Source organism: Streptopelia decaocto, assembly GCF_964273445.1.
Source record: "Streptopelia decaocto genome assembly, contig: HAP1_SCAFFOLD_2208, whole genome shotgun sequence".
Taxonomy (NCBI): domain Eukaryota; kingdom Metazoa; phylum Chordata; class Aves; order Columbiformes; family Columbidae; genus Streptopelia; species Streptopelia decaocto.
In genome coordinates, this window is record NW_028117196.1 from 1,142 (window position 1) to 19,074 (window position 17,933).

Here is a 17,933-nt window from a genome sequence, read left to right on the forward strand (position 1 = left end):
TGTCACCCCATTGTACCCCCATGGTCACCCCATTGTGACCCCCTATTGTCACCCATTGTCACCCCATTGTCACCCCCCCCATTGTCACCCCATTGTCCCCCATTGTCACCCCATTATCACCCATTGTCCCCCCTTGTCACCCCATTGTGGCTCCATTGTCACCCCCATTGTCACCCCATTGTCACCCCTTGTTCCCCCATTGTCACCCATTGTCCCCCATTGTCCCCCCATTATCATCCATTGTCCCCCTTGTCACCCCATTGTGGCTCCACTGTCCCCCACTGTCACCCCATTGTCCCCCATTGTGACCCCATTGTCCCCCATTGTCCCCCGCGGTCACCCCCCCCACTCGGCCGCCTGTTCCTCGGGGCCGCTCTCCAGGGTCCGGGTGACGACGCCGGTTCCGATGGTTCGGGAGCCGTCGCGCAGGGTGAAGCGCTGACCCGGCTCCAGCACCATCGGCTGCCGGAGCCGCAGCCGCAGCCGCGCGTCCTCCCCGGGCAGCACCAGCTCCTATGGGGCAGGATGTGGGGCAGGATGTGGGGCACAATGTGTGGGGCAGATGTGGGGCAGGATGTGTGGGGCGGGATGTGTGGGGCAGGGACGGAGCAGCCGCAGCCGCGTCCTCCCCGGGCAGCACCAGCTCCTATGGGGCGGGATGTGTGGGGCAGATGTGGGGCGGGATGTGTGGGGCGGGATGTGTGGGGCAGGGATGGAGCAGCCGCAGCCGCGCGTCCTCCCCGGGCAGCACCAGCTCCTATGGGGGGCACAATGTGTGGGGCGGGATGTGGGGCAGGATGTGGGGCGGGATGTGTGGGGTGGGATGTGGGGCAGGATGTGTGGGGTGGGATGTGTGGGGTGGGATGTGTGGGGCAGGATGTGTGGGGTGGGATGTGTGGGGTGGGATGTGGGGGGTGGGATGTGTGGGGTGGGATGTGGGGGGCGGGATGTGTGGGGCAGGATGTGGGGCAGGGATGGAGCAGCCGCAGCCGCGTGTCCTCCCCAGGCAGCACCAGCTCCTATGGGGCACAATGTGTGGGGCAGATGTGGGGCAGGATGTGTGGGGCAGGATGTGTGGGGCAGGATGTGTGGGGCAGGATGTGTGGGGCAGGGATGGAGCAGCCGCGTCCTCCCCAGGCAGCACCAGCTCCTATGGGGGGCACAATGTGTGGGGCAGATGTGGGGCACAATGTGTGGGGCAGGATGTGTGGGGCGGGATGTGTGGGGCAGGATGTGTGGGGTGGGATGTGGGGGGTGGGATGTGGGGTGGGATGTGGGGTGGGATGTGGGGTGGGGTGTGGGGGGCGGGATGTGTGGGGCAGGATGTGTGGGGCGGGATGTGTGGGGCAGGGATGGAGCAGCCGCAGCCGCGCGTCCTCCCCGGGCAGCACCAGCTCCTATGGGGCACAATGTGTGGGGCGGGATGTGGGGCAGGATGTGGGGCAGGGTGTGGGGCAGGATGTGGGGCAGGGTGTGGGGCAGGATGTGTGGGGCGGGATGTGTGGGGCGGGATGTGTGGGGCACAATGTGTGGGGCGGGATGTGTGGGGCGGGATGTGTGGGGCGGGGATGGAGCAGCCGCAGCCGCGTCCTCCCCGGGCAGCACCTGCTCCTGGGGCAGATGTGGGGCGGGATGTGGGGCGGGATGTGTGGGGTGGGATGTGGGGGGTGGGATGTGGGGTGGGATGTGGGGTGGGGTGTGGGGCGGGATGTGTGGGGCGGGATGTGTGGGGCAGGGATGGAGCAGCCGCAGCCGCGCGTCCTCCCCGGGCAGCACCAGCTCCTATGGGGCAGATGTGTGGGGCGGGATGTGTGGGGCGGGATGTGGGGCAGGATGTGGGGCGGGATGTGTGGGGCGGGATGTGTGGGGCAGGATGTGTGGGGCAGGGATGGAGCAGCCGCGTCCTCCCCAGGCAGCACCAGCTCCTATGGGGGGCACAATGTGTGGGGCAGATGTGGGGCAGGATGTGTGGGGCAGGGATGGAGCAGCCGCGCGTCCTCCCCGGGCAGCACCAGCTCCTATGGGGCGGGATGTGGGGCACAATGTGTGGGGTGGGATGTGTGGGGTGGGATGTGGGGGGTGGGATGTGGGGCAGGGTGTGGGGCGGGATGTGGGGCGGGATGTGTGGGGCGGGATGTGTGGGGCGGGATGTGGGGTGGGATGTGGGGCGGGATGTGGGGCGGGATGTGGGGCGGGATGTGTGGGGTGGGATGTGGGGCGGGATGTGTGGGGCGGGATGTGTGGGGCGGGATGTGGGGTGGGATGTGGGGTGGGATGTGGGGGGTGGGATGTGGGGCGGGATGTGTGGGGCAGGGATGGAGCAGCCACGTCCTCCCCGGGCAGCACCAGCTCCTATGGGGGGCAGGATGTGGGGCGGGATGTGTGGGGCGGGATGTGTGGGGCGGGATGTGTGGGGCGGGATGTGGGGTGGGATGTGTGGGGCGGGATGTGTGGGGCGGGATGTGTGGGGCGGGATGTGGGGTGGGATGTGTGGGGCGGGGTGTGGGGCGGGGTGTGGGGTGGGATGTGTGGGGCGGGGTGTGGGGCGGGGTGTGGGGTGGGATGTGTGGGGCAGGGATGGAGCAGCCGCAGCCGCGTCCTCCCCGGGCAGCACCAGCTCCTGGGGGGGCACAATGTGTGGGGCAGATGTGGGGCAGGATGTGTGGGGCACAATGTGTGGGGCAGGATGTGTGGGGCACAATGTGTGGGGCGGGATGTGGGGCAGGATGTGAGGCGGGATGTGGGGCGGGATGTGGGGCAGGATGTGTTGGGTGGGATGTGTGGGGCGGGGATGGAGCAGCCGCAGCCGCAGCCGCGTCCTCCCCGGGCAGCACCAGCTCCTGGGGCAGATGTGGGGCGGGATGTGGGGCGGGATGTGTGGGGCGGGATGTGGGGCAGCCATGGGGCAGCGATACCTTGCCGGGGGGCAGGATGACCCCACAGGCCACATCCTGGGTGTGGGGCAGGTGGTGGGTCAGTTATGGGGCAGCTATGGGGCAGCTATGGGTCAGTTATGGGTCGCTATGGGGCAGCTATGGGTCGGTTATGGGTCGCTATGGGGCGGTACCTTGCCGGGGGGCAGGGTGACCCTGCAGGCGATGTCCCAGGTGTGGGGCAGGTGGTGGGTCAGTTATGGGGCAGCTATGGGTCACTATGGGTCAGCTATGGGTCACTATGGGTCACTATGGGTCAGTTATGGGTCGCCATGGGTCACTATGGGTCGGTTATGGGTCGCTATGGGGCGGTACCTTGCCGGGGGGCAGCAGGACCCTGCAGGCGATGTCCCAGGTGTGGGGCAGGTGGTGGGTCAGTTATGGGGCAGCTCTGGGTCGGTTATGGGTCGCTATGGGTCACTATGGGTCAGTTATGGGTCGCTATGGGGCGGTACCTTGCCGGGGGGCAGCAGGACCCTGCAGGCGATGTCCCAGGTGTGGGGCAGGTGGTGGGTCAGTTATGGGGCAGCTATGGGGCAGCTCTGGGTCAGTTATGGGTCGCTATGGGGCGGCTCTGGGTCGGTTATGGGTCGCTATGGGTCACTATGGGTCAGTTATGGGTCGCTATGGGTCACTATGGGTCGGTTATGGGTCGCTATGGGGCGGTACCTTGCCGGGGGGCAGCAGGACCCTGCAGGCGATGTCCCAGGTCTGCGAGAACATGACGGGGCTGTAATTGCCCACAAAGGGCTTGTGGCGCCCGCCCTCCTGGGGGCTCAGCACGTACACCTGCAATGTGGGGGGCGATCTATGGGGCAGCCCCATAGACACCCCTTAGACACCCCATAGACACCCCACAGAGACCCACAGACACCCCATAGGTACCCACAGACACCCCCCCCTCCTGGGGGCTCAGCACGTACACCTGCAATGTGGGGCAATGTGTGGGGCGATCTATGGGGCAGCCCCATAGACACCCCACAGACACCCACTAACACCCCATAGAGACCCACAGTCCCCAGCACCATCCCCCACTGTGCCCCACATCCCACCCCATAGCGCCCCATAGCCGCCCCATAGCCGCCCCATAGCGCCCCATAGCTCCCCATAGCCACCCCATAGCGCCCCATAGCCGCCCCATAGCTCCCCATAGCCGCCCCATATCCACCCCATAGCTCCCCATAGCCGCCCCATAGCTGCCCCATAGCGCCCCATAGCACCCCATAGTGCCCCATATCCACCCCATATCTCCCCGTGCGCCCGCAGGGTCCCGGGCCTGCCCAGCACCATCCCCCACTGTGCCCCACATCCCGCCCCATAGCGCCCCATATCCACCCCATAGCGCCCCATATCCACCCCATAGCCACCCCATATCCACCCCATAGCACCCCATATCCACCCCATAGCCGCCCCATAGCTCCCCATAGCTCCCCATAGCACCCCATATCCACCCCATAGCTGCCCCATAGCGCCCCATATCCACCCCATAGCACCCCATATCCGCCCCATAGCACCCCCACCTGTGCCTCGACGCTGCCGTGCGCCCCGCAGGGTCCCGGGCCTGCCCAGCACCATCCCCCGCCTGACGTCCTCGCGCCGCAGCCCCCTCAGCAGCGCCCCCACGTTGTCCCCGGCCTCCGCGCGCCCCAGCGCCTTGTGGAACATCTCGATGCCTGCGGGGGGCGCTAGGGGTCAGTTATGGGGCGCTATGGGTCGCTATGGGTCAGTTATGGGGCGCTATGGGTCGCTATGGGTCACTTATGGGTCAGTTATGGGTCAGTACTCAGCTGCCCCAGCGCCTTGTGGAACATCTCGATGCCTGCGGGGGCGCTATGGGTCGCTATGGGGCGCTATGGGGCGCTATGGGGCAGTTATGGGTCGCTATGGGTCAGTTATGGGTCACTATGGGTCAGTTATGGGTCACTTATGGGTTGCTATGGGTCAGTTATGGGTCGCTATGGGTCTCTATGGGTCAGTTATGGGTCAGTTATGGGTCGCTATGGGTCACTATGGGTCACTATGGGTTGCTATGGGTCGCCGTGGGTCAGTTATGGGTCGCTATGGGGCAGTTATGGGTCACTATGGGCCAGTTATGGGTCGCTATAGGGCAGGTTGTGGGTCACTATGGGTCAGTTATGGGTCACTTATGGGTTGCTATGGGTCAGTTATGGGTCTCTATGGGTCAGTTATGGGTCACTATAGGGCAGGTTGTGGGTCAGTTATGGGTCAGTTATGGGTCACTATGGGTCAGTTATGGGTCACTATGGGCCTCTATGGGTCTCTATGGGTCACTATGGGTCTCTATGGGTCTCTATGGGTCAGTTATGGGTCTCTATGGGTCGCTATGGGTCTCTATGGGTCTCTATGGCTCTCTATGGGTCTCTATGGGTCGCCGTGGGTCGCTCACCCGTGACCACCGTGCGCAGGCTGTGGGTCACTATGGGTCTCTATGGTCTCTATGGGTCACTATGTGTCTCTATCGGTCAGTTATGGGTCTCTATGGGTCTCTATGGGTCAGTTATGGGTTGCTATGGGGCAGGCTGTGGTCGCTCACCCGTGACCACCGTGCGCAGGCTGTGGGTCTCTATGGGTCTCTATGGGTCAGTTATGGGTCGCTATGGGTCGCTATGGGTCTCTATGGGTCGCTATGGGGCAGGCTGTGGGTCGCTCACCCGTGACCACCGTGCGCAGGCTGTGGGTCACTATGGGTCTCTATGGTCTCTATGGGTCACTATGGGTCTCTATGGTCTCTATGGTCTCTATGGTCTCTATGGTCTCTATGGGTCACTATGGGTCTCTATGGTCTCTATGGTCTCTATGGGTCTCTATGGGTCACTATGGGTCTCTATGGGTTGCTATGGGTCTCTATGGGTCGCTATGGGTCTCTATGGTCTCTATGGTCTCTATGGGTCACTATGGGTCTCTATGGGTCTCTATGTGTCTCTATGGGTCAGTTATGGGTCGCTATGGGTCTCTATGGGTCGCTCACCCGTGACCACCGTGCGCAGGCTGTGGGTCTCTATGGGTCGCTATGGGTCTCTATGGGTCACTATGGGTCACTATGGGTCTCTATGGGTCAGTTATGGGTCGCTATGGGTCTCTATGGGTTGCTATGGGTCTCTATGGGTCTCTATGGGTCGCTCACCCGTGACCACCGTGCGCAGGCTGTGGGTCACTATGGGTCTCTATGGGTCGCTATGGGTCTCTATGGGTCAGTTATGGGTCTCTATGGGTCTCTATGGTCTCTATGGGTCAGTTATGGGTCTCTATGGTCTCTATGGTCTCTATGGGTCACTATGGGTCTCTATGGGTCTCTATGGGTCTCTATGGGTCAGTTATGGGTCTCTATGGGTCAGTTATGGGTCTCTATGGGTCGCCGTGGGTCGCTCACCCGTGACCACCGTGCGCAGGCTGTGGGTCACTATGGGTCTCTATGGTCTCTATGGGTCTCTATGGGGCAGGCTGTGGGTCGCTATGGGGCAGTTATGGGTCGCTCACCCGTGACCACCGTGCGCAGGCTCCGCCCGTAGCCCAGGATCTCACACTCGTCCCCTTTCTGCATCGTCCCGCGCTCCAGCGTCCCCGTCACCACCGTCCCGCGGCCTGGGGAGAGGGGGGATGGGGGGATGGGGGGATGGGGGAGATGGGGGGCAGGATGTGGGGCAGGATGGGGGGCAGGATGGGGGAGATGGGGGAGATGGGGGGATGGGGGGAGATGGGGGGCAGGATGTGGGGCAGGTTATGGGGAGATGTGGGGCAGGTTATGGGGAGATGTGGGGCAGGATGGGGCAGATGTGGGGCAGGTTATGGGGAGATGTGGGGCAGGTTATGGGGAGATGTGGGGCAGGATGTGGGGTGGATGTGGGGAGATGTGGGGCAGGTTATGGGGAGATCTGGGTCAGTCTATGGGGTGCTGTGGGTCAATCTATGGGTCGATGTGGGTCGATCTATGGGGCAGACCCACCTGGGATGGAGTGCACGGGCTGTGGGTGATGTGGGTCAGTCTGTGGGTCAATGTGGGTCAGTCTATGGGTCAATCTATGGGTCAGTCTATGGGTCAATCTATGGGTCAATCTATGGGGCACACACCTGGGATGGAGTGCACGCCCTCCACGGGCAGCACGAGGGGTCGCTGTGGGTCAGTCTATGGGTCGCTGTGGGTCAGTCTATGGGTCGCTATGGGTCAATCTATGGGTCAATCTATGGGGCACACACCTGGGATGGAGTGCACGCCCTCCACGGGCAGCACGAGGGGTCGCTGTGGGTCAGTCTATGGGTCGCTATGGGTCAATCTATGGGTCGCTATGGGTCAATCTATGGGTCAATCTATGGGGCACACACCTGGGATGGAGTGCACGCCCTCCACGGGCAGCACGAGGGGTCGATGTGGGTCAGTCTATGGGTCAGTCTATGGGTCGCTATGGGTCGCTATGGGTCAATCTATGGGTCAATCTATGGGTCAATCTATGGGGCACACACCTGGGATGGAGTGCACGCCCTCCACGGGCAGCACGAGGGGTCGCTGTGGGTCAGTCTATGGGTCGCTGTGGGTCAGTCTATGGGTCGCTATGGGTCAATCTATGGGTCAATCTATGGGGCACACACCTGGGATGGAGTGCACGCCCTCCACGGGCAGCACGAGGGGTCGCTGTGGGTCAGTCTATGGGTCGCTATGGGTCAATCTATGGGTCGCTATGGGTCAATCTATGGGTCAATCTATGGGGCACACACCTGGGATGGAGTGCACGCCCTCCACGGGCAGCACGAGGGGTCGATGTGGGTCAGTCTATGGGTCAATCTATGGGTCAATCTATGGGTCAATCTATGGGGCACACACCTGGGATGGAGTGCACGCCCTCCACGGGCAGCACGAGGGGTCGCTATGGGTCAGTCTATGGGTCGCTGTGGGTCAATGTGGGTCAGTCTATGGGTCGCTATGGGTCAATCTATGGGTCAATCTATGGGGCACACACCTGGGATGGAGTGCACACTCTCCACGGGCAGCACGAGGGGTCGCTCCAGGTCGCGGGGGGGGAGGGGGATGTGGGTGTCAATGGCGTCCAGCAGCTTCCGCACGGACTCCGCCCCCAGCTGGGGGTCCCGGTCCTGGGGGAGATGGGGGGTGGTTATGGGGCAGCCATGGGGCAGCCATGGGGTGGCTATGGGGCAGCTATGGGGCAGCCATGGGGTGGCTATGGGGCAGCTATGGGGCGGCCATGGGGTGGCTATGGGGCAGCTATGGGGCGGCCATGGGGCAGCCATGGGGTGGTTATGGGGCAGCCATGGGGTGGTTATGGGGCAGCTATGGGGCGGCTATGGGTCCCACTGTGAGTCAGGTTATGGGGCAGCTATGGGGCAGCCATGGGGTGGGATGTGGGGCAGCTATGGGGCGCTATGGGGCAGCTATGGGGCGGCTATGGGTCCCACTGTGAGTCAGATTATGGGGCAGGCATGGGGCAGCTATGGGGCAGCTATGGGGTGGTTATGGGGCAGCTATGCGGCAGCTATGGGGCGGCTATGGGTCCCACTGTGAGTCGGGTTATGGGGCGGCTATGGGGTGGCTATGGGGCAGCTATGGGTCCCGCTGTGGGTCACTATGGGTCCCGCTGTGGGTCAGGCTGTATCTCGGGCCGTGGGGCAGCTATGGGGCCGGGACTTGGCCAGGTTATGGGGCAGGCTGTGGGGCAGCTATGGGTCCCGCTATGGGTCGCTATGGGTCCCACAGTGAGTCAGGCTATGGGTCCCGCTATGGGTCACTATGGGTCCCACAATGAATCAGGCTGTATCTCGGGCTGTGGGGCAGCTATGGGGCTGGGAGTGGGTCAGTCTATGGGGCAGGGTGTGGGGCAGCCGTGGGTCCCGCTATGGGTCGCTATGGGTCCCACAGTGAGTCAGGCTATGGGTCCCGCTATGGGTCACTATGGGTCCCACAATGAATCAGGCTGTATCTTGGGCTGTGGGGCAGCTATGGGGCTGGGAGTGGGTCAGTCTATGGGTCAGGCTGTGGGGCAGCCGTGGGTCCCACTATGGGTCGCTATGGGTCCCACCCGCAGTGCCAACCCCACACTTGGGGTCAGTGTGTATCTCACCCCATATCTCGGGCCGTGGGGCAGCTATGGGGCCGGGACTTGGCCAGGTTATGGGGCAGGCTGTGGGGCAGCTGTGGGTCCCGCTATGGGTCACTATGGGTCCCACAGTGAGTCAGGCTATGGGGCAGCTATGGGGCAGCCATGGGTCCCAGTGTGTCTCACCCCATATCTCGGGCCGTGGGGCAGCTATGGGGCCGGGACTCGGCCGGTCTATGGGGCAGGGTGTGGGGCAGCCGTGGGTCCCGCTATGGGTCGCTATGGGTCCCACCCGCAGTGCCGACCCCACACTTGGGGTCAGTGTGTATCTCACCCCATATCTCGGGCCGTGGGGCAGCTATGGGGCCGGGACTCGGCCAGGTTATGGGGCAGGCTGTGGGGCAGCCGTGGGTCCTGCTATGGGTCGCTATGGGTCCCACAGTGAGTCAGGCTATGGGTCCCGCTATGGGTCACTATGGGTCCCACAATGAATCAGGCTGTATCTCGGGCCGTGGGGCAGCTATGGGGCTGGGAGTGGGTCAGTCTATGGGGCAGGCTGTGGGGCAGCCGTGGGTCCCGCTGTGGGTCGCTGTACCTGGAGGGCGCAGAGCGCCGAGCCCACGATCACGGGGGTCCCGTCGGGGTCGAAGCCGAACTCCCCCAGCAGCTCGCGCAGCTCCAGCTCCACCAGCGGCAGCAGCTCCGGGTCCCCCACGGCGTCCGCCTTGTTCACGTAGACCACCACGTGCCGGACCCCCACCTGGGGGCAGACCCATAGATTGACCCATAGAGCGCACCCCGGGGGTCCCCGGACCCATAGGGACCTCCCACAGAAATCCCAGACCCATAGATGGCAGCGTTATGGAGATACAGCCCATAGATGGCAGCTCTGCCCCATGGAGTCCACCACGTGCCGGACCCCCACCTGGGGGCAGACCCATAGATTGACCCATAGATCACACCCCATGGGTCCCCGGACCCATAGGGACCTCCCACAGAAATCCCAGCCCCATAGATCGTAGCGTTATGGAGCTGTGACCCATAGATGGCGGCTCTGCCCCACGGAATCCACCTGGGGGCAGACCCATAGATTGACCCATAGATCACACCCCATGGGTCCCCGGACCCATAGGGACCTCCCACAGAAATCCCAGACCCATAGATGGCAGCGTTGTGGAGATACGGCCCATAGATCAGAACTCTGCCCCATAGATTGACCCATAGATCACCCCCCGGGGGTCCCCGGACCCATAGGGACCTCCCACAGAAATCCCAGCCCCATAGATCGCAGCGTTATGGAGATACAGCCCATAGATTGCGGCTCTGCCCCATAGAATCCACCTTGTGCTGGACCCCCACCTGGGGGCAGACCCATAGATTGACCCATAGATCCTGCCCCATGGGTCCCCAGACCCATAGGGACCTCCCACAGGAATCCCAGACCCATAGCACCCAGCCCCATGGAGCTGCGACCGATAGATCACAGCCCCATAGCTCCTGCCCCATAGCTTCTACCCCATATTCCTGCCCCATAGATTGCCCCATAGATCACCCCACATGTACCTGTCTGGCCAGCAGCAGGTGCTCCCTGGTCTGCGGCATCTGCCCCATAGCCTGCCCCATAGATTGCCCCATAGCCTGCCCCATAGATCGCCCCATAGCCTGCCCCATAGATTCCTGCCCCATAGCCTGCCCCATAGATCACCCCGTTACCTGTCTGGCCAGCAGCAGGTGCTCGCGGGTCTGCGGCATCTGCCCCATAGCCTGCCCCATAGCCTGCCCCATAGATTCCTGCCCCATAGATTGCCCCATAGCTCCTGCCCCATAGCCTGCCCCATAGATTGCCCCATAGCCTGCCCCATAGCCTGCCCCATAGATTGCCCCATAGCTGCCCCACATGTACCTGTCTGGCCAGCAGCAGGTGCTCGCGGGTCTGCGGCATCTGCCCGTCGGTCGCGGCCACGACCAGAATCACCCCGTCCAGGGGAGCCGTCCCCGTGATCATGTTCTGCAAAACACCAAAATCGGCCAAAATCAGCAAAAATCGGCCAAAATCACCCCCAAAATCAGCAAAAATCACCCCAAAATGACCAAAAATCAGCCAAAATCACCCCAAAATCACCCCAAAATCAGCCAAAATCACCCCAAAATCACGAAAAATCAGCCAAAATCACCCCAAAATCACCCAAAAATCACCCCAAAATCACCAAAAATCAGCCAAAATCACCCAAAATCAAAAAAGTGACCCCAAAATCACCCCAAAATCAGCCAAATTCACCCCAAAATCAACAGAAATGACCTCAAAATCACCCCAAAATCAGCAAAATCACCCCCAAATCACCCAAAAATCATAAAAAATCACCCCAAAATCAGCAAAAATCACCCCAAAATCATCAAAATCACCCCCAAATCCCCCAAAAATCATCAGAAATCACCCCAAAATCAGCAAAAATGACCCCAAAATCATCAACAATCACCCCAAAATCATCAAAAATCAACAAAAATGACCCCCAAATCATCCAAAATCCCCCCAAAATAATAAAAATTCACCCCAAAATCATCAAAAATCACCCAAAATGAGCCCCAAATCACCCCAAAATCACGCAAAATCACCCCAAAATCAACCGAAATAATCAGAAATCACCCCAAAATCAGCAAAAATCACCCCCAAATCATCAAAAATGACCCCAAAATCACCAAAAATCACCCCAAATCATCCAAGCTCACCCCAAAATCAACAAAAATGAGCCAAAAATCATAAAAAACCACCCCAAAATCACAAAAAAATCACCCAAAATCATCAAAAATCCCCAAAAATCGTCAAAAATCACCCCAAATCATCCGCAATTGCCCCGAAATCACCAAAAATCACCCCAAAATCAACAAAAATGACCCCCAAAATCACCAAAAAATGTCAAAATTCACCCCAAAAACATCAAAAATCACCCCAAATCGTCAAAAATCACCCCAAAATCATAAAAATCACCCCAAAATCATCAAAAATTACCCCCAAATCACCCCAAAATCACCAGAAATCACCCAAAATCATCAAAAATCACCCAAAATCACCAGAAATCACCCCAAAATCACCCATTCCCACCCAGAAGTCACCGAACACCCCAACTCACCCAAAATCACCCAGAAGTCACCCAAAAATCACCAAAAATCACCCAAAAATCACCAAAAATCCCCAAAAATCACCCCAAAATCACCCAAAATGACCCCAAAATTCATTTCGAGGTGTAAAATGGCCATTTTTGGGGCCGTTTTTGGTACTATGACACAGTTGACACGCCCCTCCCCATTTCTAGGTGTAGAACGCCCATTTTTGGGCGGATTTTGCCCGTTTTTGGGCTGATTTTGCCCGTTTTTGGTCGGATTTTGCCCATTTTTGGCCGTTTTTGCCCGTTTTTTGCCCGTTTTTTCCCGTTTTTGCCCGTTTTTTGGCGTTTCCTGACCTTGACGTGGTCGGCGTGGCCGGGGCAGTCGCTGTGTGTATAATGGTCATTTTTGGGCGGATTTTGCCCGTTTTTGGGCTGTTTTTGCCTGTTTTTGGTCAGATTTTGCCCGGTTTTGGGCAGATTTTGCCCGTTTTTGGGCAGATTTTTCCCATTTTTGGTTGGATTTTGCCTGTTTTTGGGCTGTTTTTGCCTGTTTTTGGGCTGATTTTGCCCATTTTTGGTTGGATTTTGCCTGTTTTTGGGCTGTTTTTGCCTGTTTTTGGTCGGATTTTTCCCATTTTTGGTCGGATTTTTCCCGTTTTTGGGCGGATTTTGCCCGTTTCTGGTCGGATTTTGCCCGTTTCTGGTCAGATTTTGCCTGTTTTTGGTCGTATTTTTCCCATTTTTGGTCGGATTTTTCCCGTTTTTGCCCGTTTTCGGGTGTTTTGGTACCTTGACGTAGTTGGCGTGGCCGGGGCAGTCGCTGTGTGTATAATGGTCATTTTTGGATGTATTTTGGCCGTTTCTGGGCCGTTTTTCCCCGTTTTTGGCCATTTTTGGGCCGTTTTTTCCCGTTTTTGGCCGTTTCTGGGCCGTTTTTTCCCATTTTTGGTCGGATTTTTCCCGTTTTTGGCCATTTTTGGGCGTTTCCTGACCTTGACGTAGTCGGCGTGGCCGGGGCAGTCGCTGTGTGTATAATGGTCATTTTTGGGTGGATTTTGGCCGTTTCTGGGCCGTTTTTGGCCGTTTTTGGGCCGTTTTTTCCCGTTTTTGGGCCGTTTTTTCCCGTTTTTTCCCGTTTTTGGGTGTTTTTGGGTGTTTTGGTACCTTGACGTAGTCGGCGTGGCCGGGGCAGTCGGTGTGTGCGTAGTGCCGGTTTCGGGTGCTGTACTCCACGTGCGCCGCGTTGATGGTGATGCCGCGCTTCCGCTCCTCGGGGGCGCTGTCGATGTCCTCGTACGCGCGGAACCGCGCGCCGCCCGACGCCGACAAAACTGACCCGAAAACGGACGAAATTGACCCAAAAATCGACACGGAGACACCCGGAACCGCGCGCCGCCCGACGCTGATAAAACTGACCCAAAAACGGACGAAATCGGCCCAAAATTGACCCAAATATCGACCCGAACGCACCTGGAACCGCGCGCCGCCCGACGCTGATAAAACTGACCAAAAATGGATGAAATTGACCCAAAAATCGACCCGGAGACACGCGGAACCGCGCGCCGCCCGACGCTGATAAAACTGACCCGAAAATGGATGAAATTGACCCAAAATTGACCCAAATATCGACCCAGAGACACCCGGAACCGCGCGCCGCCCGACACCGACAAAACTGACCCGAAAATGGATGAAATTGACCCAAAATTGACCCAAAATCGACCCAAAATCAACCCGGAACCGTGCGCCACCCGACGCCGACAAAACTGACCAAAAATGGATGAAATTGACCCAAAAATCGACCCGGAGACACCAGGAACCGCGCACCGCCCGACGCTGACAAAACTGACCAAAAATGGATGAAATTGACCCAAAATTGACCCAAATATCGACCCAAAATCAACCCGGAACCGCGCGCCCCCGGATGCCGACAAAACTGACCCAAAAATGGACGAAATTGACCCAAAATTGACCCAAAATCGACCCAAAATCAACCTGGAACCGCGCGCCGCCCGACGCCGACAAAACTGACCCGAAAATGGATGAAATCGACCCAAAATCAGCCCAAAAATCAACCCGGAGACACCCGGAAACCGCCCCCGAAATCACCCCAGAAATCAACCCGAAATCGCCCCAAATCACCCCAAAATCACCCAAAATGCCCATTTCCCCCCATCTGGTCCCAGCACCATCCGGGTCCCATTCCCAGCTCCGTTTTCACCCCATTTTTGCCCGTTTTTGCCCCATTTTCACCCGTTTTCGCCCCGTTTTGCCCGTTTTCACCCATTTTGCCCCGTTTTTGCCCGTTTTCACCCCATTTTGGGCTCACACTTGGTGATGGCGCCATCAGGGTCCCATTCCCAGCCCCGTTTTTGCCCATTTTCGCCCCATTTTTGCCCATTTTTGCCCCATTTTCACCCGTTTTCGCCCCGTTTTCACCCGTTTTTGCCCATTTTCACCCCGTTTTTGCCCCATTTTCACCCGTTTTTGCCCATTTTCACCCGTTTTCACCCCGTTTTCACCCGTTTTTGCCCATTTTCACCCGTTTTCGCCCCATTTTCACCCATTTTTGCCCATTTTAACCCCGTTTTTGCCCCATTTTCACCCGTTTTTGCCCATTTTCACCCCGTTTTTGCCCCATTTCTGCCCGTTTTTCCCTGTTTTCGCCCCATTTTCACCCGTTTTTGCCCGTTTTCACCCCATTTTGGGCTCACTCTTGGTGATGGCGCCATCAGGGTCCCATGCCAGCCCCGTTTTCACCCGTTTTCACCCCGTTTTCACCCATTTTCACCCCGTTTTTGCCCATTTTCACCGCGTTTTCGCCCATTTTCACCCCGTTTTTGCCCGTTTTCACCCATTTTTGCCCCATTTTCACCCCGTTTTTGCCCATTTTTGCCCATTTTCGCCCCGTTTTCACCCGTTTTCGCCCCGTTTTGGCCCATTTTTGCCCCGTTTTCACCCATTTTCACCCCGTTTTTGCCCGTTTTCGCCCCGTTTTGGCCCATTTTTGCCTGTTTTTTGCCCATTTTTGCCCCGTTTTCACCCCGTTTTTGCCCATTTTTGCCCGTTTTCACCCATTTTTGCCCCATTTTCACCCCGTTTTTGCCCATTTTCGCCCCGTTTTCACCCATTTTCACCCCGTTTTTGCCCCTTTTTGCCCGTTTTCACCCATTTTTGCCCCATTTTCACCCCGTTTTTGCCCATTTTCGCCCGTTTTCACCCCGTTTTGGCCCATTTTTGCCCGTTTTTGCCCATTTTCGCCCGTTTTCACCCATTTTCGCCCCATTTTCACCCCGTTTTTGCCCATTTTCGCCCGTTTTCACCCCGTTTTGGCCCATTTTTGCCCGTTTTTGCCCATTTTCGCCCCGTTTTCGCCCATTTTTGCCCACTTTCGCCCCGTTTTTGCCCATTTTCGCCCCATTTTCGCCCGTTTTCGCCCCGTTTTCACCCATTTTCACCCCGTTTTTGCCCATTTTCGCCCCGTTTTTGCCCATTTTCACCCCGTTTTCACCTGTTTTCACCCATTTTCACCACATTTTTGCCCATTTTTGCCCCGTTTTCACCCATTTTCACCCCGTTTTTGCCCATTTTCGCCCCATTTTCACCCGTTTTCGCCCCATTTTCACGCCATTTTTGCCCGTTTTCACCCCGTTTTTGCCCATTTTCACCCATTTTCGCCCCGTTTTCACCCGTTTTCGGCCCGTTTTGCCCGTTTTTGCCGGTTTTGGCCCCGTTTTGCTCACTCTTGGTGATGGCGGCCGTCAGGGTGGTTTTCCCGTGGTCCACGTGCCCGATGGTTCCCACGTTCACGTGCGGTTTGTCCCGGACGAACGTCCGTTTGTCCTCGGCCGCCGCGCGGCGGGGGGGCAGCTGGACGGACAGACGGACAACGGGGACAATGGGGGTCAATGGGTCAATGGGGTCAATGGGGTCAATGGGGGTCAGTGGGGGTCAATGGGGTCAATGGGGTCAATGGGGACAATGGGGGTCAATGGGGTCAATGGGGTCAATGGGGGTCAATGGGGTCAATGGGTCAATGGGGTCAATGGGGGTCAATGGGTCAATGGGGGTCAATGGGAGTCAATGGGGATCAATGGGGATCAATGGGGGTCAATGGGGGTCAATGGGGGTCAACGGGGGTCAATGGGTCAATGGGGGTCAATGGGGGTCAATGGGGTCAATGGGGTCAATGGGGTCAATGGGGGTCAATGGGGTCAATGGGGATCAATGGGGATCAATGGGGTCAATGGGGGTCAATGGGGTCAATGGGGTCAATGGGGGTCAATGGGGTCAATGGGGATCAATGGGGATCAATGGGGTCAATGGGGATCAATGGGAGTCAATGGGGTCAATGGGGTCAATGGGGGTCAATGGGGTCAATGGGTCAATGGGGTCAATGGGGTCAATGGGGTCAATGGGGTCAATGGGGGTCAATGGGGGTCAATGGGGTCAATGGGGGGCAATGGGGGTCAATGGGGGTCAATGGGGTCAATGGGGGTCAATGGGGGTCAATGGGGTCAATGGGGGTCAATGGGGTCAATGGGGTCAATAGGGGGACAATGCGGGGACACGGGGGTATTTTTGGGGTGTTTCGGGGAGTTTTTGGGCTGTTTTGGGGTGTTTTTGGGATGTTTTGGGGGTGTTTTGGGGTGGTTTTGGGGTATTTTGGGGTGTTTGGGGGTGTTTTTGGGGTGTTTTTGGAGTGTTTCAGGGTGTTTTGGGGTGGTTTTTGGTGGTTTTGGGGTATTTTTAGGGTGTTTCGGGGTGTTTGGGGGTGGTTTTGGGGTGTTTTGGCTGTTTTGGGGTGTTTTTGGTGTTTGGGGTATTTTTGGGGTGTTTGGGGTTTTTTTGGTGGTTTTGGGTGTTTAGGGGTGGTTTTGGGGTGTTTTGGGGTGGTTTTTGGTGTTTTTGGGGTGGTTTTGGGGTATTTTTGGGTGATTTGGGGTGTTTTTGGGTGTTTTTGGGGTGTTTTGGGTGTTTTGGGTTTTTTTTGGTGGTTTTGGGGTGTTTAGGGGTGGTTCGGGTATTTTGGGGTGGTTTTGGGTGTTTTTGGGGTGGTTTTGGGGTATTTTGGGCTGTTTTGGGCTGGTTTTGGGTGTTTTTGGGTATTTTTGGCTGTTTGGGGTGTTTTTGGGGTGTTTTTGGGTGTTTTGGGGTGTTTTGGGGTGTTTTGGGGTGTTTTGGGGTGTTTTGGGGGTTTTGGGGTGTTTTTGGGTGTTTCGCCACTCACCGCGCTCAGGGCTCCCCAGCGGCTGCAAAGGGCTGGGGGGGGAGGGGCAGAGAAAGGGGGGTCAGGGGACCCCACGTGCTTCCCACGTGACCTTCCCCCCCGGCCCCCATTTCCCGCCACTCCCCCCTTTTCCCGCCACTCCCCCCGCTTTTTCCCGCCACTCCCCGCTTTTCCCGCCACTCCCCCCCCCTTTTCCCGCCACCCCCCCCCCCTTTTCCCGCCATCCTCACCGCGCGCCGCTTCCCGCGCCCGCAGCGCCATGATGACCGCCCCGCCGGAAATCGCCGCGGCCGCCGCCGGAAGTGAAGCAAAGCGACGCTCCGCCCCCCCCCCCCCCCCCCTATTTTCCCCGCCCCGCGCCGCTCTGCTCCCCCTTGGAGGACCGACTCTGTAGGCTCGGAGGACCGCGGGGTGGGGGAGGGCGACAAACGGACGCGGGAAGGACGGACAGACCAACGGACGCTTTTATTGACATCATAGAGACCCCCCCGCCCCCCCCAGAGACCCCCGAGGGGGCGTGGCCTCCGGGTTCGGCTTCGGGTGGGCGGAACCACCCGAGTGGGGCCGGAAACGCCCGAGTGGCGCCGGAAATATCCGAAGTGGG

The 17,933-nt window shown here is 58.7% G+C and overlaps 1 protein-coding gene across 1 annotated transcript; it reads right to left on the reverse strand.

The window, feature by feature from the left end:
* Positions 1-305: 305 nt before the first annotated feature.
* TUFM (Tu translation elongation factor, mitochondrial) lies at positions 306-17,645 on the reverse strand. Its single transcript, XM_082076529.1, is given in 12 exon segments — positions 306-513; positions 3,603-3,722; positions 4,454-4,477; positions 4,479-4,606; positions 6,432-6,536; positions 7,907-8,039; positions 9,594-9,758; positions 10,902-11,006; positions 13,267-13,433; positions 15,843-15,969; positions 17,330-17,361; positions 17,560-17,645. Coding segments are annotated over 12 exon segments (1,314 nt in total). The 5' UTR covers positions 17,591-17,645; the 3' UTR covers positions 306-336.
* Between the last annotated feature and the right edge of the window lie 288 nt (positions 17,646-17,933).